Raw genomic sequence first — 17,614 nt, 5'->3', positions numbered from 1 at the left:
GTTTTGTTATATTGTTATCTTTATTTTGCCCATATAGATGATTGTGTGTGAGCATCTGTGTGTGCCCAGGGACCATACCGTGGTCCTATGCTTATAAGTACAGGAATTATGGTGAATCTCTTTGAGTTGGGATATGTTTTGGATGTTGTGTTTAAATGATATTTGTCAGCCACAGGTTAGGGAATCAAAGATGCAAGAATTGTTGCTAATCCAATCTGAGATTCAGAATTAGTGAAATGAGACGCTTGGCATGTGAAATAAAATGAGTTGTACCATGGAGAGCGTAGAAAGCCAGTGAAGCCTTGCCATCTTTCTACCCAGTGTGGAAGTTGAGTAATAGCTGCAGTAATATTGCAAGACACGCAACTATCACCAAAAGGGTTTCACAGAGAACAACAGAAAAATCATGAGTGAATAAGAAATCAACACCATTGAAATTTTCTGGGAAATGATTATGTTTTCTTAATGTTTCAATTCTAGATGAGCTTGCAGTTTTTGGAGCCTTGCAGTAATGCTCTTTTTTTTTAAGAAAGATAATTTTTAAAAGTGTATGTATGTGTGTGCATGTGTTTGTGGAGAGGAGCTGGGAAGGGATTGTCTCTCGTACTGAAAAGCAGCCCACCTGTCTCAGGTCCATCTCAGAACTCGTTACAATGAGAACGTGGGACTCTGGGGCTATGGTGCTGTATGGAGTGTAGCTGAAATGCTAAATCAGGGCCTGAAGCAGTGATGGAGCACCTGGTGCAAGGCAGGGCCAGCCCAGGGGAGCTCAGGTGCATGCAATGCCAGCAGCCAGGATCCACCCCTTCCCAGCCCTCATTTAAGGGCTAGCAGTGGAGGTGAGGGTATTTTGCTGGAGATCCCTGCCTACCTGAGGTCTTCTAAGGGTAAGCAGCTTTTTTCTTTTGTTTCTGTGTCCATGGCTGCTGCATTTGGTCTTATCCTCACTTGCTGTAGCCTTGGATTTTGCTACCCCACTATTGCTGTACTTTCCATTGCTCTATAGTGTTACATGGAGCTACTGGAAAGCAGAGGTACTCGTTAGGGGACCAGATGAACATCTGAGCAAAGAATGAAGGGAGAGGGGCTTGTCCTTTCTACAGGTGAGGTAATGAGTAGAGCCAGCCAAACCACGAGATGTGGCTCTTCTGTATGGACTCAGGAATGACAATGCAGTCTGCACTGCCCACGCTTCTCTCCCTGCCTGTGCTTCCGCTATTGCTGCTTTTAACCTAGCTGGGAAAGAACATCTGTGTTCTGCCTCAAACAAGTAGTTCTTTTAGGCAGCGTGACCCTTGCTCTTAAAAGTTAACTTGCTGTCCCTTCTTCTTTCATCTTTGTTTTCAAAGCAAAATTGTGGATTTTGCACTGGATGGTGAAACCCTCCTTGAGGATTTGAGGCAGTTGGCAAGGTAAAATAGAGACAGGCTCCTAACCCAGTGTGGGATACCTCTGGAGAAGAGAGCAGCTGCTGTGCATCTTGTGCAGCACAGTTGATGGCATGCAGTAAACCTGCAGGAAGACAAGCTGAGGTTAAGGCAGATCATCCCACGGAAGCATTTGTGTTTTCTAAAATCAGAGTTCAGACAGCCTTCAAGGAGCCACTGAAGCAGGAACTTGGAAAGAACAAGTACTGTGATAGCAGTGGGGCTACCAATAGCGTTGGTAACTGGTGAGTGGGAAACCTGTAGGTATAGGGAGGATTTGATACCTGCGTTTGTGAACCCTTAAGTGGCACCAAGCAGGAAATGAATACTCAGAGGGCTTCACACATACAGGTTCCTTTCCTAGTGCTAGGAAACCTTTGTAAGGGTTTGGCTGAGGTCATGGGTAACCCAGAACTGATGTCAACGACCTGGGAATTTCTAGGAAGGGAAGTTAATTTTTTGGAAAGATCACTTGTATGTTACTTCTGTGTTGCATGACTTGAGCCTTGAAGGAAGTGCTCTTTAACACTAAAATCCTGTTTTGTCAAGTAGAACAAAGGCAGTGTTTTCTTGATTGTCTGTACAGTTCTCTGGTAAGTGTGGGAAAACTGTTGTGATGCACACAACTGTAAAGTCCAATGCAGTTAGATTCTGTGGACCATCCAGAAAGTATTTGCACTCCCTCTAGGCAGTTGGCTATGGCTGTGCCAAATAAGAATGTCCTGCAGTAACTTTTTTTTTTAACTGGGTGCAAATGCTTTATGAATAGCACGTTGAGAGCTTTCTATCTTGTTCAGTCACCTTCTTCTTGGTGGTTTGCACAAAGCTTAGCAGTGCTTGTCACCCCTTTGCAGGCTAAAAAACTTATTTGCATCATCAGGAAAATTGCAGCAAACTTCTCTAGCCCTTGGCAGGCTATTTCAAAACCTGGGGGTAAGACACAAGCTCTGTAGATCTGGGCCCTATGGGTGGGGTTGGAGGTCCCATCTGCACTCGCTTCTTGTGAAACACGAACCTTTGTTGTGCTGCTTCTTACTGGCCAGAGATGTAGGAGCAGAAATACCAGAACGAAGAGCGATATTGGTCACTTTGTCAGAGCTGAAGAAATGATGCTGGGGAGCATGTCATGCCCAGTGTGCAGAAGGAAGGTGGGTGCCTGTGATGAGCACGGCTGCAGAGTGCCTTACGGCCTGGCACTGCAAAGGGAGAAATCAGTGCTTTCAATTCAAAGCAGAGGTGCAGAAATATAAGGACATGAAAGGCTTTTTCTTGATGTGCTCAGATGCAAAACCACAAGAAGTCTTCCAGTAAGAAAGAAATGGGCTGTCTGCATGACTCAGGGAGAACACTGACTGCTACATCTCTGTCACAAGGGGAGAAAGATGTAGTGCTGATCATGTTTGAGGAACTATGGTTCTTCATGTTTGGTTTAGTGAAGTAGTCAACTTTTATCCTGTACAATTGCAGCTTTGGGAAGTCTTGCATGTCCGGTTAAAAAAAATTGTCATATCAGTAATTTTAGCTTCTTGCAGGGCGTGGTCCCACAAATCCAGCTTCTTGCAAAGCCTTTGAATAGGAGGTAGGCTACTGGAACAAGCTTCTGCCTCTGTTATTTTCTTCAGCAACATGACAGCTGCTGGTAATTCTTAGCCCAGAGCCTCAGAAGAGTTTTCTGCACCAGTTTTGCCACATTCAGCTTTTTCCTGCAGGCTGGCCATGCTTAACATAGTTCTACTGCAAATTTTACTGTTGCAAGTTTTATGGCAGCAATAAGCATAGCTCAGCTGAAATCACATTCCTCAGATCATCCAACTGTGGATATGCCTCCACCCAAAGAGTGAAACAAAACCTGCACTGTTTTCATCAGTTTACTGACTTCAGAAAATGGAGATCATCACTGGATTTCATTGGCCTGCACAGAAAGGAAGAGCTGCCCACCACCACCAGGCTGTAGCACTTCCACAGAACAGTCTGACTCAGCTGCAGCGTAACCAGGATGGGTACCTGCAGTGATGGGACACGGCTGTGGCAAGATGAGAAACTGCCCTTCTCTTCCAGCTCCAAGAGAAAATGGCCCCCATATTTCACACACATCTGCCTTTGGCTTAGAAATGCCATTTGGTGTTTCTTTCAGCCCTTAGACCTCCCATACTGATGTGATTGACTTCCCTGTGAGAGAAGTCTTCCAGGGGGCTCTGCTGTTTCTCTCCCTCCATCAGTCTTTTCTTTCCTACCAAGAAGTCTGTGCGGACGGAAATCTTCACCACTGACACAATAATGAGGAGTGGCAGGGGAAATGAAATTGTTTCTTGGAAGTACTTCAGTGCGTTGTGTTGAATGATGCAGCTGTTAAAATTATATACTAACTGGATGTTAAAAATATGACTATTGAAAAAATATTAAGCAGTAGCTTTAATGAATAATTGCCTGTTACATAATTCACTTGGTAGACTTGCTTTCATATATATTTATTGTCTTCTGTAACTCCTCCTTTTTATTAATATTTATATACTACACACATAATAATTCTGTACATAACACCTATGATAACATTTGGATCTACTTTTAAAGGCATCCTTAGATTGTGCCCAGAACACCTCCTAGATCCAAGTCCCACTGCCAGCAGCCACAAGTCACTTCCCCAGAAAGCACTGCATGTGCTTCCAGAGCACAAAACATGACAAACATGATGGCTTTGGCTCATGAGCCAGATGACAGCAGCAGAAAAGTGCACCAAGATAATCTGTGATGCTCTGAAAATGAGAGCAGCAGGCAGCGATTGTCTGTTCACCTCTGGATGGTAAAATCTTCTGTAGCATTAACTGTGGATGACTCCAGGTTGCTGACCTTCACCATGCACCTTCTTTTGCTGCCCTAGCAAGTATATCTGCAGCTGCATCACAACAGGGCACAGTTTCTGGGCAGGTAGAGAAAAATGCAGCTTTTGTGGGGAAATTCCTTTCATAGTAAAGAGCAGGATGTTGGTTTTTCGATACTTCTCTGTGGAAATAGGAAAAAAGTACAATTTTTTGTGGTCTAGAAGGCTCAGTTGGGCAAAGGAACTAGAGCTGTTCCTTTTCCTCACTCAGGCCGCAGACTGACCTGCACGTAATGTGCTGCTGAAGTCAGTGCATGCGTGTGGTGGAAGAGCGGAGTATCATCAGCAAAGAAGGCACCAAGGAAACAAACGGAGCCTCAGAACATTGATCTCTGCCTCTTGCTCCTGCACAGTGTTCAGTGAGTAGGTGCAGGCACACCTCCCACCTGAAGGCTACTGTGCTTTTCCATTTCTGGATGCCCAGTTTTGAACCCTTGCATGTGATGGAAAGAGATGCTGAGCCATATCATCACACACAAGTCAGAGGTAGCTGAATTCTTGCTTTTCAAGCATTCTCAAGTTGGCTTTCCCTCATTACTGAGTACTTGGTTATGTGGCCATCATAAAGCTCGTTATGAAGTGAATGCATACATGGAATAACTGAAAGAACAAAAAGGAAAAAAGAAATAAATATTCACAGAACCGTGAAGAAAACAAAAGAGTATTAGTCAGAAAAAGGCAAGAAAATGGCAAGAGAAGGGGGTGGCGACCGGGGATTTGAAATAGAAAGAGACAGATCCTGGCAGTCTTTGGTCATCCTTCACCTCGGTGAATGGACTCGTGATATTTCAAAAAGAAGGAAGGAAAAAGGACAGCAGCACAGCCTGGATCCTAGATGACACTGGACAGAAGAAAGGGAAGTGTTCTTGACTTGTCTTCTGGTCCAAGAAGTGTGGCGGTCTCTCACCAAGTGCAGAAGTAGGAGAGCAGACCCGCAGTTCTGCGAGAATGGGAGGAGTGGTGCAGCTGGTGGCGGTGGCGATGGCTTTTGTTGGCTGCAGGGGTAAGTAACTGCTTCCTTGTACAAGAAAAGCCAGAGAACTAAGAGGGTAGGAAAATTATTTTCAATTATGATGTCTTGCTTTTTGAAAGTTGTGTAGTGTGGAAAGTCATTAGTTTCTTGCTTGAAAAATAGAGCCTGAGAGTTCATGAATCTCCTTTGGGGAGACTCCTTTCAGGAACACCCAGCTGCTTCTGGGAGTGGAGAAAACGGGGCAGAATTAGGCAGAAGGTCTGCTCCACGTGCCAGAGCAGGAACAAAGCAGGATTCCTCAGGATCCTTGTAGAGGAGGTGTTCTGACGTGGTGCGTTACCTTCCAAGTCTGTCTTTGTGAAGTTGGACTGTGCACATTCTTCTAGAATTTGGTAGGTGGGCGGTTGGACTAGATGATCTTGGAGGTCTTTTCCAACCTTGGTGATTCTATGATTCCAATTTAATAATGCATCTCCATTGTTCTGCTAGTGTGGTCCTGGGAAGATGATGATAGACAGCTGTAACTGTGAGGGTATATGCGGGCACACGCGATTCCCCTTGGTTACTCCTGATGTACTGGCTCTCTAGGTGCATTAGGAGGGGTGACATGGGAACCTTGGCTTCAGTTCATAAGTGCTGCTCCTGGGACAGCTGAGATTGGCAGAGGAAGGTCTTGGAAAGCAGGAGAAAGGTGCTTTGACAAGTTGCTTACAGAAGCATGGAATTGCTCCCGATACAGGGAAGAACAGGTTGAAGTATATTCCACATTTCACAGAATCATAGAATCAGTTTCATAAAAAAGCTTCTCTGCAGGTTTCACTTAAGTCATTTACTGTGAGTTAATGCAGTGGGACACAACCTGCCCCTTTCTAGGGAAAGGGGGAATGAGAAAAAGGGGCATAGATAGAAGTGAGCCAAGTCCAGCAAAATTTAGGAAATATGCTGCTGATGTGAGACATTTCCCAGAGGATCGATGGCCTCTAGGGCAGACAGCTGGATAGAGTGGGAGAATAAGTGAAGTCCATTCCCTCTCCTCCTGAGCCCACTTGAGTCCTGGGCTGGGTGTTTATTTGGCTGAAACAGATACAAGCCAAGAAATCTAGGTCAGAGCTGAAGCTCTCCAAGGATAGTGCAAAAAGATTGGGTTTAGTCCACTGTTCCAGTTTCAAATCCAGTAGTTCAGACCAGTAAAGGCAGATACCTGCCTGCATAGTGCTTCCATGCCACCAGCAAAGCTGGTGCTAGCAGGCTAGGAAGGAGGTACTCAACTGTTTACCAATAGACCGGAGTGCAAGAACTTTTTTCTTTTTCATGCATTACTGATAATACAAATCTCTCTCACTAGTCTGCTGTTTCCAAACAGCTCTGCAGGTTTCTGTTTAGTTCAGCTCTGCCTCCCCTGGTGTGAGAACTGACAGTGCTATTCTGGAGGTCTCAGGAAGCATCTCAGTTTAATAAGCATCACAGGGAGGAAATATTTCTTTTAAAAATACTGTCTCAGAGATAAGTATTTCGCTGGTGCATGTCAGAAACAAGCTTCCACAGAGCTCAGCCCTGGCAGTTCCCTCAGCTGCCCCCGTGGACAGAGACCCACAGACCCTCTCCACACCTGAAGGGCCCCTCCTGCAGCTCAGAGACACGCTGCTGCACAGAGAAGGGCTTCTCCCTTCACAGCTGTACTGCTGCCTCCGTGAGCACTGGGGAAGTTTCATAATAAGCTAATGATGCTAAGGGGTGCAAACGCCTGGTCTAACATGCGTGCTTATTGCAGTGACACAGTAAATTTGATTTGTTCATCCTTCCTCCCACACAGACGGTACAGGACAATGCTGCAAGCGGTGCTGTCAGAACAAGCAGTGTCAGCAGGAGAGCGAGAGGCCACTGCTGTTTGAGTCATCCTGCAAGCATAAGCGGAACGCCAAGGAGCAGAAGTAGGGCATGGAGGCTGTGGCTAGGGATTAGGAATAAGAGATGCTCCTTTAAGTTCTTGCAAGGCCTGCAGCTGTGATACTGCTTCTGGGAGCAGGATTTGTGCCTCTCAGTACAGAGAAGGAATTGAAAACTGGCCAGTGTCCAGAGAGAAGCAATAAGAATAGCCATGAGTTTGATGTAACTGTTCACTTCCCTATGCTCAGTGAGATGGGGACAGGCCCAGATTTAGTTGGCTATGGTCTACAGTATATCTAAGATGCTACCACATGCTGGCTTCCACTACCTAGTGGTTTCTGATGGTCCTAAGGGGTGTTCTCCTCTTCTGCTGCGTTCTTGTTGCTTCCCTTCAATTGTTGTTTCCTGCAGCCCTGCTGGATCTGTCTGGTGCCGCTCAGGTCAACGGGGAATGGATGGGATCCACCACTTTACCATGTACCTATACGCCCTCAGAAGGTTTCACACAGCAGACACTCACTTGGAGCATGGAGCGAGACCTTAGCACCTCCACCATCTTTCGGAGGGATGATTCTGGTGACCACATCCTGCTGTCTCGGTTCCGAGACCGAGTCAGTGTCCCAAGGCATAGCCCAGGGGATGCCTCACTCCAAATCACAGACCTTGAAATTCCTGACAGCGGACACTACTCCTGTCAAATCACCTGGAGGTCTGAAAACTACAGCTTGATAACAAAGGAGGTGATCACTACAGTTAAAGTCATCAAAGGTAAATCCAACAATAAAGCCCTGCTCTTGTCTAATCTGCAGAACAATTAGGAGAAGAAGCAGTTCACCCCATTCTGCCTACCCACACCCAAGCTGGGTGTTGAGGTACCCAGCCAGGAAGAGCCTTGTGCTCAGTACTGTGGATTCAAAAAGGGGTAGCAGTGAGTCTGCACCTGGTCTGGATCTCCCAAGGGGCCACAGATCCAGGTGGCGAGTATAGCAATCAGAAAGATCAACACAATGGAAAAGGCATTACAAAAGAGGTGGAAGGACCAGCACAATAGAAATGTGCTACAAAGGAAGGGAAGATCACTCACCTGTATCAGAAGATTCTGGGTTTGCAGGGAAAAGCACCACCAAGGAGAGATCTCTAGAAAGAGATCTTTCCCCAAGTGGCAGTCAGCCCTTCAATGAGGTCTAAGAGGAGCCAGGCTCCAGCCCTTCTGGTCACACAGTAAATTGCCTTCACCTGTGCTTTCAGGGCTGACTGGGTCTTTCCTCCAGGTGCTCAATCAGTGGTTCAGGCTGTGACTCAATAGTTCCCATACACTGAGCTAGCACCCAGGGCTGGCTCTGGTTCTGGTTCTGTGCAGATACCCAGTATCCCTGGCTCTTGTAGCTCATGGGAGTCATGCTAGCCAGATGTGCCTTCTCCCTTTCCAAGCACCCTCAGAGCATGTTTGAGGGGAAAAAAAACAAACAAATAAAAAAAAAAAAACATTATTTCCTCAGAGGGGGCTTATGGCAGCATTGGAAAAGGCAACGGCTCAGCAGTGCAGGCTGCTATGGTGCAGCAGTGGCGATAGCTGACAGAGCTGGTGGAGACCTAGCTGCAGGTACAGCTGCACAGAGTGCAACCCAGCAGGGTGGTGATGTCCTGGGAAAGGACTGAGAGTGAGGATGGGAGCTGCTTCAGCATGAGGGAAACCTTCCACCATGATCCAGGCCCATGTGCTTTGTCTTGCAGTGGCTGTGACCAAGCCTACCATTGTGCCCGGAGCGCTGGGGCTGGCAGTGCCGGCAGGAGCCAAGGCCAGCCTGACCTGTGTGGCCCATGGGTCCCCCCCCATCAGCTACCGCTGGTTCCGGGCTGTACCGGGCAGGACAGGACAGCTCCTGGGCAGCGAGGCCGAGCTGGTGTGGAGCAGCTTGCAGCCCTCCGACGCTGGTACATACTACTGTGAGGCACAGAACAGGGTCGGCTCAGGGACGGTGCAGCGCAGCGATCCTGTTGAGCTGACAGTGAGAGGTGAGTCCCAGCCCTCAGCTCTTCATCAGGGGAGCCACAGAGTGGAAAACCTTTCCCTTTGCACAGGGCTCAGGTTCCTAATGCCAAATGTGGATCACGATGGGGGAACCACAGGGGCAGCTGGCATCCTGCCCGCTTCAGAGTGCGGCAGGTCAGGCAGGGCCCAGGAGATGGCCCCCAGCCCCTTGCAGCAGGTCTGAGCAGGAAGGAGCCCTGCTCAGCCCTCAGCACACCTCATGGTGCCTGGCAGGCCACATGGACCAAGCGAGGCCAACACTGTGGTGCCCATGGGGAAGCATGCCAGGCTGCCAGGAGCGGCTGAGGGAGTGCTGTGTCCTGCTGGCACACACTGAGCCTTCCTGCCCTGTTCCACTTGCAGATCTGTCCGTCACGACGGAGGCACAGCGTCCAGCCACAGGTCAGTGGGGAGCAGCGTGCGGCCAGGGCGAGGAGCTGGGGGCGGGAGCTGACCCAGTGCTTAGCAGTAATAACAATGTTCTTGGGGGGGATGCTTAAGACAATCCAAAAGTCACCGAGACAACAAGCTGATGCAATGCCCGAAATCCTTCCCAAGAGCCCATGCAGACTGTGTACTGCCACTTTGGCTCCTTACGGCAGTCTCTTGGCAGCCATCCATGGGAACACAAACTCAATGATGCCCACATTAAACTAGCCCAAAGGATGCGAAAGCTTGTGGCAAAACGTAAAACATACTGATATCTACAATTAGGTATGCCACCTCAGACTCCCCTTAGACCTCAGAAAGGGCCAAACAGAAACAACAGATACAAATGAGACAAAAGCTGCTGGAAAGCGGTTGCTTTCCTTGCCAAGGATATTTCCTCTGAGGAAGGACTCGCAGTTGCCAGTTCATCTTTGTGGGTTGTGGGAATTCAGACCTGGGCTAGAGTAGATCCTCTTGTAGAAACTTTAACATTGAGGTCATATTTCATTTGAGCTGATTGTGCCCCACCATAGTAGGTCATGTAAATCAGCTTCAGCAGCTAGAACTTAAGGGGTTGCTTATTTCAAGATTTTATCTGTTTTCACCACCTAGAAAAGGCAGATTAGAATTGCACTGCACGCTTTTCATTCTTGTTTGTTTTGCAGATCTGCCTGTAGCAGCAGTGACTTCTGAGAATGCTGTGGGATACCCAGAAAAGGATGAAACAACTCAGAGTAAGTGGGGACATCAGTGTAACTCAGAACAAGTTTGGGGACTCAAACTGACCACTCGGTGTCTTCCATTCCCAAGTTCATGTTCTGTATTTTGGCTACAAGTGGTATTACTGCCTGTTCTCAAAGGACCTAGAGGGACTCTTAAAATAAACCGGATATTTTTAGCGAAAAAAGAAATAAATTTCATAACCAGAACATCCGGGCTTCTTGCCACATTCCTGAACAGTAGTTCATTCTGAACTTAAGGCTGGAGCAACAGTAAGGACTGTGCAACTCAAGCTGACTTTCTGTACCTCACCTAGGTTTGCAGTGCCATGGTAGGTTTGAACATGCTCCAGATACAATTGGACAGTATCCTTGAATGAAAAGTGGTGAGGGCACCACCTGAAAGCCTTTCTTTCATGACATGCACTGCCCAGCTCACAGCTGCAGCCTCAGCACTCAGCAGGAGGCTCTGGCTCACACAAATACACCCATGTGGAGCCAAATGGGTAAGATGCTGTTACACAGGGAATAGCAGGGACATGGATGAGTAGCACACAACTGCACGCAGAGCCCAGGAGCTGGCTGGGCCTCCAGGATGTGGTCAGCACCATGTAAGTGCTGTTGCAGCTTGGGAGGGCTTCTCTGTTTGAAAGTCTTGTGCCATATTGCTCTAGGTTCCCAGAGGACTCACCTGTACCTGGTCATCCTGATTGCTGTGTTGGGTGGTGCTGTGGTTTTCCTTGTCATTTTCGCTATTGCTTGTGCTAGAAAGCCCAAAAATGGTGAGTAGGCTGTTGTGGGGAGCTTGAATGCCCACTGTGGTTTAGCTTTGAGGATTTTGTGGACCAGGGCTGGTACTGTCCTCACAGCTACGTGTGACAGGTCTGCTAGCTGAGTTGTGAAGACACTTGACCAAAGCACACACAAATCAAAATAGGTGGTGAAAGACTGAAAAATGCATTTCCTCCTTAGTTTACAAAGGATAGATTTATTGAATGCTTGAACACACAAGAGCATGCAGAGGACATAATGTTTTATTTTTAAATATAGGTGGCCATAGTTTTCTTCTTGTCACATTGTTCTTTAAATTACCTTCCTATAACTTCTTGATGCTAATTCACAATGATTATTATCAAACACTTTTTTTAATTATTTTTAAAGATATTCAGAATAGCATATTTCTAATAGGGTTGGGTGGGGTAGGACGTGGTGGGATGGGGCGGGGTGGCACTATGCTCTTCCCAGCCCCATTCCTATCCCCACAGTCCCCATCACCCTGCCTCAGCCAGTGTCCCCCAGGGAGCGACAGGGTGGAGAGTGATTCCTGAGGTGGGAATATCTGGGACCAGTCGTGGTTTCTTTGGTTTTGTTTTCTTTCTTTTCTTTTTATTTTTGTTCCTGTGGCACATTAGTCATTAAATGTATTGATGCATGTGTTGAATTCTTCCTTCTTTTTCAGAATCCATTTATGAAGTTGCTTTGTAAGTACAATTTTTCACCTATTATGTTGAGAAGACTGTCAGTGAAAAGCCAAAGATTTCTTTTATCTGGCTGGGATAGAGTTAACGTTCCTCATAACAGCCCTAACAGTGCTGTGCTTTGCATTTGTGTCTAAAATAGTGTTGGTAACCCCCCAGGGATCTGGCTATTGCTGAGCACTTGTGCAGCACCAAGGCTTTCTTCCCAACCCACAGGGGCCAGCAGGTCAGGGTGGGCAATGACTTGGGAGGGGCACAGCCAGGACAGCTGACCTATCATGACCACTAGCTTTTCAACACCATATGATACCCTGGTCAGCAATAAAAGCTGAGGGATGTGGCAGGAGTAGGGGGAAGCATTTTCAGTTATGTCAATTGTCTTTGGAAGCAACCATCACGTGTACTGAGGCTCTGAATCCCAGACAGTGGCTGGGCATTGCCTGCTGATAGGAAGTAGGGAATAAATCTCCCCACTTCTTTTTTTTGATTGCTTCCACACATGGCCTTTGCTTTTGTCATTAAAGGGCCTCTATCTTAACTCAAGAACTTGCCCATTTTATATTCTCCCCCTGACCTGTTGAGGAGGTGGAGTGAGAGAGCAGCTGTTTAGGAGGATTTGGTCCCATTCTTACTAATGTCTCTTTGTTTCAGCCACAGCACTGCAGATGTTGTTAGACTGGACACTGATGTGGCAGTCCCTGCTAAGTGCAGAAAAGAGAAGATACATTCTGACACTGAAGAAACCTATGAAACTGTTACCATGGCATGCAACAACTATGAGAGCATAGCAGGCAACAGCTATGAGAGCACATGCTTGAGTAAAAATGCTGAGAGTGAGACGCTTGTGAATGCAATGGAATCAGAATATGAAGTACAAAACTTTCAGTAGAGTACCAGCATTTCCACATGAGCAGCTGTGTAGAAGATGGTGCTACAGATACTGAGCGGTAAACTTTACCAAGGGAAACTTCTTCCTGTCTGCCTTCTCCTCTGATAAATGTACCAGTTTTACTGCTTTCTTTAACCCAGGGGAACTGCATAACCGTCTTAGGATTTGGCAAATGAGTCCTTGCCCATTGGTGCAGAAACCTTCAGCCACGTGGCTGTCTATTCATTTTTAAATAGCAAATAATTTCTGAGCAGCCTGAAGGAGTGAAGTGAAAAAGAAAGGATCTGAAGGAGTGGAAACAGAAATGCCCTTTGCCTCCAGGTCAAGGTGTAGGTGGGTGCAACACTGCTAGCCAGTAATGCCAGCAAGGTGCACTCTCAAGTGCATGTTCCCTTGTTCGGGCATACCAGACCGTGAGGAGCCAGGAACTGTACTGGAAATGGATGGCCTCTGGCTTTTACAGTTCAGCAAATACTGTTTGTACAGCTTGTTTGTTCCTGAGTTGTCTTTCTGTTGTTGTTAGAGGATAGTTAAGGGACCACACAGGGGGTCGATATCCCAGGAATATCATTTTGCAATCAAACTGGAGCTCATCATGTAGAGGAAATGAGAATAACCCTGTAGGTGATGAGCCTCTTAACTGGCACCCTGTTTTTCTCCTGGCAAAGCAGAGCTGGCGTTGAAGGGATTGCTAGCAGTTTATTTTACGGTGTGGAAACCAGAAGCATGATAAAAAAGAAGCATTGCAGAGATAAATTTGAGGCATTTGGAATAGTGACTGAGTAAGGGATCTCCCTGGATCCAACAGACTGACACTGGCTCACTGTATGGGACACAACTAAATCTGTCTGGTTACAACTGTGATGTTCATGCTCATCTATCTAATGAGGATGCTGTGAGCTTTTATGTTTGTAAAGTGCCTTGAAAAGTGCTTGATGTGTGCAATGTGATTTATATCCCAGGCAAATATGAAATGCTTCAAAAGCATCTGTGGTGTATGTATGCTGGCTTTCTTGGTGTTTCACCACGCAGTGCCTCATGTTTCTGTTGCTTACAAATTTGTGCTTTTGCTCTGTCTTGTGGTTCAGTTCTGAAGAATGCGTAGGGGTACAGACCAGACATGGCCACAGTTTGACTTTTGGCCTTTGACACGGTACCCCACAACATTCTTCTCTCCAAATGGGAAAGATATGGATTTGATGGATGGACTGTTCAATGGATGAAGAACTGACTGTAGCATCAAGTCCAGAGAGTGTTTATCAATGGCTCCATGTCAGGATGGAGATCAGTGATGAGCGGTGTCCCCAGGGGTTGGTGCTGGGGCCAATACTCTTTAATATCTTCATCAGTGACATTGACAGTGGTGTCAAGTGCACCCTCGGCAAGTTTGCTGATGACACCGAGCTGTGGGTGTGTGGTTGATACACCAGAGGGATCTAGACAGGCTGAGCAGTGGGCCCAGCTGAACCTCATGAGGTTCAACAAATCCAAATGCAAGATCTTGCACCTGGGCTGAGGCAACCCTCACTACCAATACAAACTGGGGTATGAAAGGATTGAGCACAGCCTTGCTGAAAAAGACCTGGGCGTACTGGTGGATGGGAAGCTGGACATGAGTGAGCAATGTGCCTCACAGACCAGAAAGCCAACCATATTCTGGGCTACATCAAAAGAAGCGTGGCCAGCAGGGCGAGGGAGGTGATTCTGCCCCTCTGCTCTGCACTGGTGAGGACACACCTGGAGCACTGCATCCAGATGTGGAGTCCTCAGTACAGGAAGGACACAGACCTGTTGGAGAGTGTCCAGAGGAGGGCCACAAAAAGGATCCCAGGGATGGAACACCTCTCCTACGAGGACAGGCAGAGAGCTGGGGCTGTGCAGCCTAGAGATAGCGGCCTGTCAATGTCTAAAGGGGAGCTGCAGGAAAGAAGGGGACAGTCTCTTTAGTAGGGTCTGTTGTGATAGAACAATGGGAAATGGCTTCAAGCATATAGAGGGGAGATTTAGGCTGGATATATGGAAAAAGTCTTTTCCAGTGAGGGTGGTGAGGCACTGGATCATGTTGCACAGAGACGTGGTGGATGCACTGTCCCTAGAGGCTTTCAAGGTGAGGCTGGTTCAGGCCCTGGGCAACCTGATCTAGCTGATCTCCTGTCCATTGCAGAGGATTTGGACTAGATGACCATTAAAGGTCCCTTCCAACTCTAAGGATTCTGTGATTCTGTGACTTGGAAGTTTGACTTGGGTTTACTTTTTAGAGAAGACAGGTGAGAGGCATCAAGTCATCCCATACCAGACTCCTCCCATTACTTCAGTCCTCACCACATCCCATCATGTTCTTGTGAGGGTCATGGTGCTCTTCCACGCACACATTCACTAACCTGCAGTCACCTGGTACTGCAGTGTGAGCACGGTAAGATACAGCAATACTCTGAACAGTGCTGACAGCAGACTGAGGCCTGGAAGGGATGGAAGAACTCTCATGTCAGTGAGTCTGTTGGAAGCATCAATTCTTGAGCTGAGCACCAGCTCCACAGTGGTCCCACACGAACACCACTCACTGTGAGCCCAGTCTAGTGGGGTGTAGGCTTTGTTGTGGGATGTGTGATCTGTCACCTGTACTTCAACCCACTCCAGGGCATTCCTGGGTAAAAAAAGGACAAAAGTTCCTTTTTACAATGGCAGCAAGGCTGTGCATTTAGCTGTTCCTGCCTTCAGCTGAGTTCGTTTCCTGCAGGAAGCTTTGCTACCCAACACCCTAGTTTGTTTCCCTTTTGTTTATATTTGCATCTCATGTGATGACAGCGTGTGGCCACGGTGCTCTGCCCTTCTGTCTGTTGGACACCAGCAGGGATAGGGAAGCTGCAGATTTGCACTGGGGGGTGGCTGCGCTGCAGCACCAGGCCGCTGAGCAGGGCCATGTCCCCAGGGGCTATGTGGGACTCAGCCCCATGCTGAGCACTGATTTGGGCTCCTGTGCTGGTGCTGCACTCCCACCTAGCCTGCTCCTGCCTGCTGGAGAGGAGGGTGGTTGGCTGTGTCCTGGCTGAGGATGAGAAGTGTTGGGATTGCTAGAAATACACACAAGGGGCTCTTCTGCTTTGCCTCTGCAGTAGTTCATCCCCAAACAGCTGTGTGCTCTTTGTAGCTCGCACACTTGCTGCAGAGTACACCTCACAGAAGCTGGGCTTGAAGGCAACTGGGTTGGAACAGCAGTGTTGGTGCTAGCAGTCTCGGGTGAAGCAGGATGAAAGAAATGAGGAAAATGGGGAGCTGCAGCCCTGTGCACATGGAGCAGAAGTATGTGGTATAAGGTCAGTGTTGTGTGTGAAGGAACTGAAAACTTCTCAGCTTCCCCATTGTCATCACAGTAGACAAGATTTAGAACATAGCTCTCTTTTCTTCCAGCCCAAGTCTCAACCTCATTCATTTACAGCTAACCTAATGTTTTATGCAAGATTTACTGCCATTATAAGCTCATGACTTCAAGTTCCCTCACTGACTATGTAACACTGCAGTTTCTCCAAATTTTGATCCCTCCCAGCACTGATCTTCTCTGAGGAACTCCAGGCAGTTTCCTCAGGAGCCCTGAATTCTAGGAGAGGCTGCAGAGGAAGAAACTAACAGGAACTAAGAAAGAGGTAGCAAAGGCCCCAGCTGGAACACATCTTCAGTTCCTCAGTTGCTGGCACTGCCTCTAGTCTAGGCAGCAAAACAGCCTTGGTCATCAGCAAAAGACCAGTGGAAACAAACACCTTCACCAGTGCCCAGACTGTTGTTTCCCTCTAAGCAACATGTGGTTATATTTTTATTTATATTTTTTTGCATGCTTGGTAGTAAATGGTGCTGGGAATGGAACACTTTCCTTCTGAAAGCCATAGAGGGCTCTGATGTGTTGCATCTCCACCAAACAGAACAACTTCTCCTTTCCTTGTACTGGTCATTCACCCGGTGACGTGACACATCCAACAGAGGCAAACTCCACACCAGCACAGAAAGGGAAACCTCAGCTTCCGCTCTGAAACTACACGGGCTCCAGAAAAACGCACTATTTCTAGTGGCCAGCACAATGTCATGAGACTTGAAGCTCCCTTCGCTTCTGTACAGCTGTGGAAACCTGCTGGCTTCTAAACTGCCAGATGTGCCCGGCGCTCAGAGCCCTCCTGAACCTGCTGTTCTCAACAGAGGGAGAGGAGGGGAAGGCTGTGGCAGAAAAGTTTGTCCCCCTGTAATTTGGTATTTCTTCTTGTAGAAGAATGGGTTAACTTTCTTCCCCTAAAAGGCAGAGGGGCAAATTCTTCTGAAAGTAAAAGCTGTAAATGCATGAGGAAACAACTGCAAAGAGCTTCAAATGAACACTGGGCTAGCTGCAGTGCAGAGGACTTCAGGCCTGTTGCAACCTGGAGGTCTGTGAGGGCGGAAAGGGTTGGGGCTGATACATCTGCCTGCTACACTAAGGATCCACAGAGGACAAAACAAACCCTGAAATAATAGACTTTGTTCTCTTTTGAAGCTGACCTCAGTGATACTGATCAGAGTGATGGCTGTGAGTCATGCGTAGGTGCTGGAAAGAGACCACGGGAGTGTGAATCACAGTGAGCAGGACCATGTTTGTCCAGAAGCGCGCATGAGCCCTGCTGATAGGACTTACTCAGAAAGCAGAACATAGTTTGCTTAGGCCAAACTGAATATTAATTGGGCCCAGCTTTGTGCAAACTGCAACTTCTTCACAATAGTTAGGGAAAAAAAAGCAGCTTAGTATTAAAGTTTATCAATATTCTCAAATATTGCAAAATTTGCTGGTTGTACTGTCCTAAAAGAAAGGTCAGTAGAGTGTTGGGATTTTTCTCTGAGCGAAGTGGTTTGGCAAACTGGGCTGGGCACTTACACTCTGTCAGCTGT

At 47.3% G+C, this 17,614-nt stretch overlaps 1 protein-coding gene across 3 annotated transcripts; it reads left to right on the top strand.

The window, feature by feature from the left end:
* On the top strand, positions 868 to 13,699 carry VSIG4 (V-set and immunoglobulin domain containing 4). Of its 3 annotated transcripts, none has more exons than XM_021406256.1 (9): positions 868 to 887; positions 1,007 to 1,103; positions 7,577 to 7,933; positions 8,900 to 9,181; positions 9,561 to 9,599; positions 10,292 to 10,360; positions 11,020 to 11,127; positions 11,805 to 11,826; positions 12,475 to 13,699. In XM_021406256.1, the coding sequence occupies exons 2-9, from the start codon at positions 1,073 to 1,075 to the stop codon at positions 12,710 to 12,712; spliced, it is 1,146 nt and encodes a 381-aa protein (XP_021261931.1). In that variant the 5' UTR covers positions 868 to 887; positions 1,007 to 1,072; the 3' UTR covers positions 12,713 to 13,699. The 3 variants fall into 3 exon arrangements, with proteins under 3 accessions (XP_021261931.1, XP_021261930.1, XP_021261929.1); XM_021406255.1 differs by lacking the exons at positions 868 to 887; positions 1,007 to 1,103 and adding exons at positions 1,396 to 1,412; positions 2,471 to 5,308; XM_021406254.1 differs by lacking the exons at positions 868 to 887; positions 1,007 to 1,103 and adding an exon at positions 2,181 to 5,308.

This window comes from Numida meleagris, chromosome 8, assembly GCF_002078875.1.
Source record: "Numida meleagris isolate 19003 breed g44 Domestic line chromosome 8, NumMel1.0, whole genome shotgun sequence".
Lineage (NCBI taxonomy): Eukaryota > Metazoa > Chordata > Aves > Galliformes > Numididae > Numida > Numida meleagris.
The sequence above is the reverse complement of the archived record's forward strand: the minus strand, read 5'-3'. Positions and strand labels throughout refer to the sequence as shown.